The following is a 6,857-nucleotide window of genomic DNA, read 5'->3' as shown; positions in this document are numbered from 1 at the left end:
TAAAGTAAGAAATACTTTAATTACAAAAAATTGTAAGAAACTTTCTAATATATGAAAGTTAGAAATTACCCAGAAAATGTTACAGATATAGAATCTGTTACCTGATATAAACTATAAAGGTTCTCAGTCTGTACAACATAGAGAAGTCAGAATTCTATAGATTTATAAATAGGATTTTAAAGCCTATACAGAATTGCTTGTTTGTAAAGTTTATCAATGTCATTCTTTTTAAATAAAAAGTTGCCCTGGAATGGCCACGGTCCTGTGACTGGACCATAAGAGTCTTAGGTAGCAAAGTTTATTTTAAAAAGTTAGAAAATATCAAGTGTAATAAGTGTCTGAAAAAATGTACAAGAACAAATCTATATACTCTATCTACAAACGTTTAACACAATAGGTCCACAGGTTTTTGGTGAATCTGTGACTCGTCGATTTGGTAAGAATTTGTATATACAAGATACAAATATATACACACTCTTTTCAGAGGATGGAAGACTTTACATAATATACAGGTAAATATAAAGGTGCAGCTAGTAGGCAGGGTCTACCTCGCTAGTCTTCTGTAGAAAAGCAAGTAGGGAGTAGATGTGGACTGAGTGCTAGGGGAAATTGTAGTGAGAAAATCGCTTTCATCTGTGACTTTTACTTCAGAGTCATCAAAAAGTAGCCATTTGTCCTCATAATCCTTGAGAATGTGTAACAAATGTGCAGCGGACTTACTAGAGCTGTGCCCATCTGCAAAAGACTGAACTTTCTGATCGCTGCCTTGATGGAGATCGCTTTTGGCGCCAGACATTCCTTTATCGTCTGACAGAGAACTGGAGACCCTCTCGGTTTTTGGCGTTTTGGGTGTTGGCAGCTGTTCAAAGTCCGATTTACTTTTTTGTCCGCCAAGAAGACCAACTGCGTCCGTCCCTTTTTTATTTACTTTAGTACTTGACGGTAAGTTTGTGCTGGCTCTAAAGGAAACTTCCCCGTCGTGGTTTTCAGCAGATGCTTGGACATCCTGCGTTGTCGGTTCGCTCTTAATGAGGTCATGGTGGTCATTGGGAGATTTGATCTGGTCGAGTTCAAAGTTATTGAGGTCACTTAGTTTTACATAAGCAGTATAGTGGCCACTGCTTATCGTCACTCCACTGTGCATTACTACTGCAAACAGACCATAGAGGTCCTTGGATGGCTTGGTACTCCACTCCTCTAACGACAGCTGTAATGGTGTTAACAAAGGGGTGTTCACCTTGGAAAGGCCTCCATAACAGTCAAATCTGTAAAAAACAACAAAGAAAAAATATATATTTTATATTGGTTTATTATGCAATTACAAGCTTGTTATATCTACATTATATGCATAAGACTAATTGCAAAGCTAGATTCAATTTCCTGAGCTTCTATAATGGCCTGTAATATTGTTCTCACTCCTTCATACTACAGAACACCATGCGCCATATTTTGGAGAAGAGTAGAGGATATATATCCAACCTATTTTCCATTCCAGGGTGACAGACATTAAAGTTTGGGTTACATACACACTGAATTGGCACTATAATTGATGCTGCCGGATAATTTCATTTAGTGGCCCAAGCAGAATATCTTTGATATTCTTGGGCATTTGTACAGCTGTTTCCTGGTAGTGTAGACGTGTGACCCAGGATATGGATAGTCTGACAAGGATATGATCGACCTTTTTACATTTAAAAAGTTGAATAGCTACTTTCAGGAACTTTATGACCTCTGCAACAAAAATTACAGTTCATAAAAAAAAAAGAAAATTTGATTCAAACTGCTGCTTCTATGTAACCCAAGGATGAGTTGTGTGAACTAACAAATCAAGTGTTCTTGTTCCCCCACCCCCTTTAGCTGGGTGCACCACCCAGGATGGTCACTGAAGATTCGGGTCAAAATACAGGGGCTGCCACCCCCCTAAAATTTCTTTCTACTCACCTTGAAAAAGGGTTGAACAATGCAAATAAAGTCTCTCATTTCACATAGAAGTCACACTCCTAAAACCGAGAAGACCCACCACAACTAGATTTTTTTTTAATGTTGAACTATGAAGGGGTCGACCTAAAGTCACTTTTTCTGCTTTAAAAGAAAAACTTACTCTGAGCCGTTTGCGGCAAAGCACTTCAGATGGATGGTCACTATTTCTGGGATCTTGTCAAACAAAAGGCTTCTCTCCGCTTCTGTGTAATGATGGCAGTTTTCACAAAAATATTTATCTTCTCCGACGATTCTCTCAACTGATGCAAACTGGGATATTGCCCAATTCAGAGTTTTTATTTCCATTCTGGGATCAGGAGAGACTGTTAAACAGAACAAAATGTTAGGTTTTAGTGCACTTGTCCAATGCAGTCATCTACAAAATTGGCCTTTGGCTAAAACCCTTTTACTCAATATAACAGATTAGCACTCTGATCTTTGCAGCACTACGTCCCGGGTTCAACTTTCGGCCAGGACAATATCTGCATTGAGTGTGCGCGTGTTTCCTCCCACATTCCAAAAACATGCACTTAGGTTAATTGGCTTCCCTCCAAAACTGGCTTTAGACATATGAATATGGCAGGGACACTTATGAGCTCCTTTAAGGGACAGTTAGTGACATGACAATGGACTTTGTACAGCTCTGCGTAATATGTCGGCACTATATAAATATAGTTTGATAATAACTGGGAGGCTCACATTGTAAAGATGTTTCACTTGACTGCTTGCACAGGGGCATAGCGTAAGAAAAAATATCCCTAAGGAGGTCAAAGCAATAGTATTAGATGTATTCTAACCATTCACAGCTCTATCAAATCAGTTCCATTAAACATGGTTGTCCTTATTCCACAGGATAAGACTATAAAGCCCTAAAATGCCCAAAAAAGGAGAAAATATAGAAAAAAGTAAAAGGAAATTCATAATGAAGCTGAGAAGTCCCTCAATATATAATAATCCATATACTCACTGTCAGAGTTCTCAACCGGTTTTGGGGAGTCATTTTCTTGTACGGGCACACTGATATCCTGGAAATCTTCTCTCCTCTCAGTGAAACATTCGCACTCCAGACAGCGGGTCCGCAGCACCAGTTGGCCCTGGAACAATTTCTCCACCAGTTCAAACCCAGTTGATTCTATAATTATAAATATTTTTTTTTTAAGTACAGAAAGATTCTTGACTATATGTTGTATTACTGAACACCAATAAACTAAGTGCATGCAGAATTAATGCAATTACTTTTTACCTGCCTGACTGATTCCAAGCACATGCAACATACTGCTTTTCACTTGGCTTACATAACTAAAATGAACCTGTCTGGGCAATAAGAAATGCTAAGAAAGGTATCCTGCAATGAGGAACTATGTGCTGTGGTACCATCACCCAACTCAATACAGGACTCCGCAGTGAGCGACCAAAGGATTGACCGTGATGCAGGCACCAAACATTCCTAGAAGTGAAGAATACTAAAGTTATTGGCTGAAAAAGGGAAGGTATAAAACTTTTCTATTGCAGGACACCTTAATTTTTTTTTTTATTACCTAAACAGGGTCTAAAACACAAATAGGTAACACAAACACGGATTGTTCACCATTGCAAAATATGCTGCAATAACCAGACGTTAGTCAGCTATTACAGTATATTAAAATACTACAACTACAATCAGTTTGTACAGAAATGTAAAAGTGTGTCATCACATTGGATTGACCATAAAGATTAAATTGTAGAAAACAGACAAGTAGACTCACACAAATACCCTTTAAATAGAATTTATCTGACGGAGTTAATTTTGAGGTGTCTGAGGAGAGTAGGGTTACCACCAGCCAGATAATGAGTGTAACAAGTAAAATTAATAATATTCTGATTATGCGCTCTTAAAAATACTGCATAAACTATAAGGCATTTATAAAGCCCATTGAATAATGTTATAAAACTTTGGTGATGTATGCAAACCCTATAACATTTGGCAAGTGAAAAAAGTTGCTAGGGTTTGTATACATCAACAGATTTTATTAATACCCCACTGATATAGATATATAGATATAGCAAACAAACCATTCTGTGAAGTCTCGGTTTCTTTGCTTTCCTGTTTGCAGTCATCGTTGGCCTTCACTGGCTCCTCAATCTCCGTGATCTCAGGCTCTGCTTTTGTACTTTTGGATTGGCACTCAGCAGGAGGACTTTTAGGTGAGGTGCTGGAACTTCTACTCAAGTTACAGAACTTGGATAAAATGCTGGGTTGTTTGGCAGACTTTAACCAGTTCAGGCCTAATCTAGATTTCTTGTGAGTAGGATTAGAAACAGCAGGTATTTCAGTACCGGTTTTAGAACCATCCACTTTATCATCTTGTTTATCTGGCTTTCTTTTGGACCTGGTCACCCGTTGCTCGTCTGAAGATGGCTCTTTACTTAGCTTTGTCTTTTTCTTTGCATTACCAACTTCGTTTTCATTTTTACGCTTCCCATTTAGACTTGGGTCCATTTTGCTGCCTGTACATGAAGAATCCTCTTGAGGTTTCTCCAAGGAGACAGATGGGGTTTCACAAGAGTTGGGTTGTTTATCAGGCTGGGATTTGGCTGTGTCTTGCACTTGCAAGCTTTTTATTTCCTTTTTGAGAGCCTGACAAGCTTCCTGGATGTTTCCCAATATGCACTGCAGAACCTCCTGTGCATCGTGCTGAAGATATCCTTCATACATGGGATTAAGTTCCCTGTTAAAAACCATATACACATTAGAAATATAACAAGGGAGGATAAGTACTAAAGACAAGGACCAAGAAAGGTGCAAGTTTCCCCAGTTATAAAGTCGAACTAAAATGGTTGGTGAGTGGCGAGCTCCTATCATAACCAGCAAGTGTGCACATCATATTATCACATATAAGGAAGACTTTGTTGGATCCTGGGTAGTAGTGCAATTTTTAATGCAAACTTTTCTATAAACAGACAGTTGTTTCAAAAATAAGCAAGGCAGTAAACAGCACTAGAGCTCATACCTTAATGTGTTCAGGAGTCGTCTTGGCTGAGCAGCAAGTTCGGTTTCATAATTTTCTGGATTCATAAGATAACTAAGCTGTAGGTGTTCAGTGGAATTTATCAAGGAGCTTAAGCTACAAATGACTTCAAAGCTGGCAGGCAAGTCTTCCTTTACACCCTCCTGTACAATGAATTAAGCATTATAACTTGTACAAAACTATGCATGACCATTAAACCATTAAGACAGTAAGGTTCACTTGAGTGGAGATTATTAATTCTAAACAGAATCTACTTCTTCAGTAAATCTACTGCCAAGTCACAAACACCACCTTACCTTTTCTAGAACCTGTTCTTTGTCATCTTTTAAGGCTTCCCGCTTCTTGGAAATAACATCACACAAATGCTTGATTCCACGTTTGAATCCAGGGCAGTAACATAAAACCTGAAGTATAAAGGGACATGCTAAGTTTCAGCCAAGAAATAAGTAAATGTCAACTCATTGTAGTATCATAAACGGTTTGTTATATACCTGAAGAACGCTGTTAAGGTAGCATGTGTTGCCAAGGTTGTTGAACCCTACGAATGGTACGAGGGTTTCCTTCTTCAGACAGCAGACAGGAGGAGGGGATAATTGAGCAGCGGGCACTACTTGGTCAGGGCTACAAAACAAACTGGAGTTAGAGAGATACATACAAGATTACTTTTTACATGTAATCAGGTTATGTCTGAACATATGCTAAACACAGTTTACCAGCTTTACTGACACTTGCATGTTAAAACTCCTTTACCGATTTAGAGAACCTGACACTCTCAGAAGTATTTTCTTCTGAGAGTCTTTAAGAGATATTTCCATGTGTCTTGAAAAACATTAGTATACCAGCAGGTCTGCCTTCCAGTTGACCCACCTTTGGTTAAAACGGACATGCAGTCATCTTTCCGTGCTTAATAATTGCCCTTCCTGGGGGTCACATGACTTGACTTAGGCAACTGATCTATTGTTTGCACATCCGTGTGAGCATATCTAAATCACAAATAAAATGCAATCCTTTCTTGCTTATGATTAAGTCAGATACTACACAGGAGTGCTATGAGTTTTGTCAGTCGGGAATCACCTAGCGTTTGTGTATACACGAGGCAATGAAGGCTGCTGCGGGTATGTGCAAACACTTCTAGGTACCAAACACCCGCTAAGTTTTCTTTGTCACCATGGAAGCAAAGTTGTTCATTTCCCACAGGTGTAGTAAAGCATAAGACTACAGTTAACCTTATTAAAAGCTCCAATGATTCAGATGTTTGCTACACAAGTATATAAAATGTTTAAAGCTAAAAGAAAAGTTCTTACACTTCTGGCTCCTTCTCCACCACATCTTGGCTTTCAGTCTGTGGCGTTTCGGCAAAGTCTAAAGTCCTTTTAGTCTCTTTCTTATGGAAAAAGCGTAGAGATAGGCGGTTCTTTCTGGTAGGACTGGCTTTGGCCAGGACAGTTTGACTTTCACATTGGGTTACTCCTGGCATTTTTCTGATGCAATGCCAGTCTATGCTGGCAGGTTGCTTAGGGTATTAAAACAGGTGCCTGTAGGAACACAAAAACATTGATCAACATCATTGCAAATGTAAAACTGAACGCTTTGCGGTTGAAGAAATCTGTTACAATATTAGTAAAATCACAGCTAAGGTATACAGGTAGTCCCTGGGTTTCATACGAGATAGGGACTGTAGGTTTGTTCTTAAGCTGAATTAGTATGTAAGTTGGAACAGGTAAATTGTTTTATTAAATGCAATTAGGACAGATGTTTGTCTCAACATATTAGACAGCATGGTGTGAGTTACTGTATAAAATCCTCACTGCGAGTAATTCACAAACAAAAGAAAAAAAAAACTTTATGGAGCTTGGACATACATTAACT

At 38.6% G+C, this 6,857-nt stretch overlaps 1 protein-coding gene across 1 annotated transcript in view; it reads right to left on the bottom strand.

Moving 5' to 3' along the window:
* The window catches only part of USP1 (ubiquitin specific peptidase 1), a 9,006-nt gene continuing 2,149 nt past the window's right edge, over positions 1-6,857 (bottom strand). The window contains exons 2-9 of the mRNA XM_072419392.1: positions 6,293-6,523; positions 5,480-5,609; positions 5,285-5,392; positions 4,971-5,131; positions 4,033-4,688; positions 2,948-3,112; positions 2,102-2,303; positions 1-1,265 (exon numbers count right to left, since the gene is read on the bottom strand). Of these exons, the coding sequence (XP_072275493.1) occupies positions 545-1,265; positions 2,102-2,303; positions 2,948-3,112; positions 4,033-4,688; positions 4,971-5,131; positions 5,285-5,392; positions 5,480-5,609; positions 6,293-6,465 (2,316 nt within the window). The 5' untranslated portion in view covers positions 6,466-6,523 and the 3' untranslated portion in view covers positions 1-544. The remainder of the gene's footprint in view (positions 1,266-2,101; positions 2,304-2,947; positions 3,113-4,032; positions 4,689-4,970; positions 5,132-5,284; positions 5,393-5,479; positions 5,610-6,292; positions 6,524-6,857) is intronic.

Source organism: Pyxicephalus adspersus, chromosome 8 (assembly GCF_032062135.1).
Source record: "Pyxicephalus adspersus chromosome 8, UCB_Pads_2.0, whole genome shotgun sequence".
Classification (NCBI taxonomy): Eukaryota; Metazoa; Chordata; class Amphibia; order Anura; family Pyxicephalidae; genus Pyxicephalus; species Pyxicephalus adspersus.
Note: the sequence above shows the minus strand (reverse complement) of the source record. Positions and strands in the feature narration are given on the sequence as shown.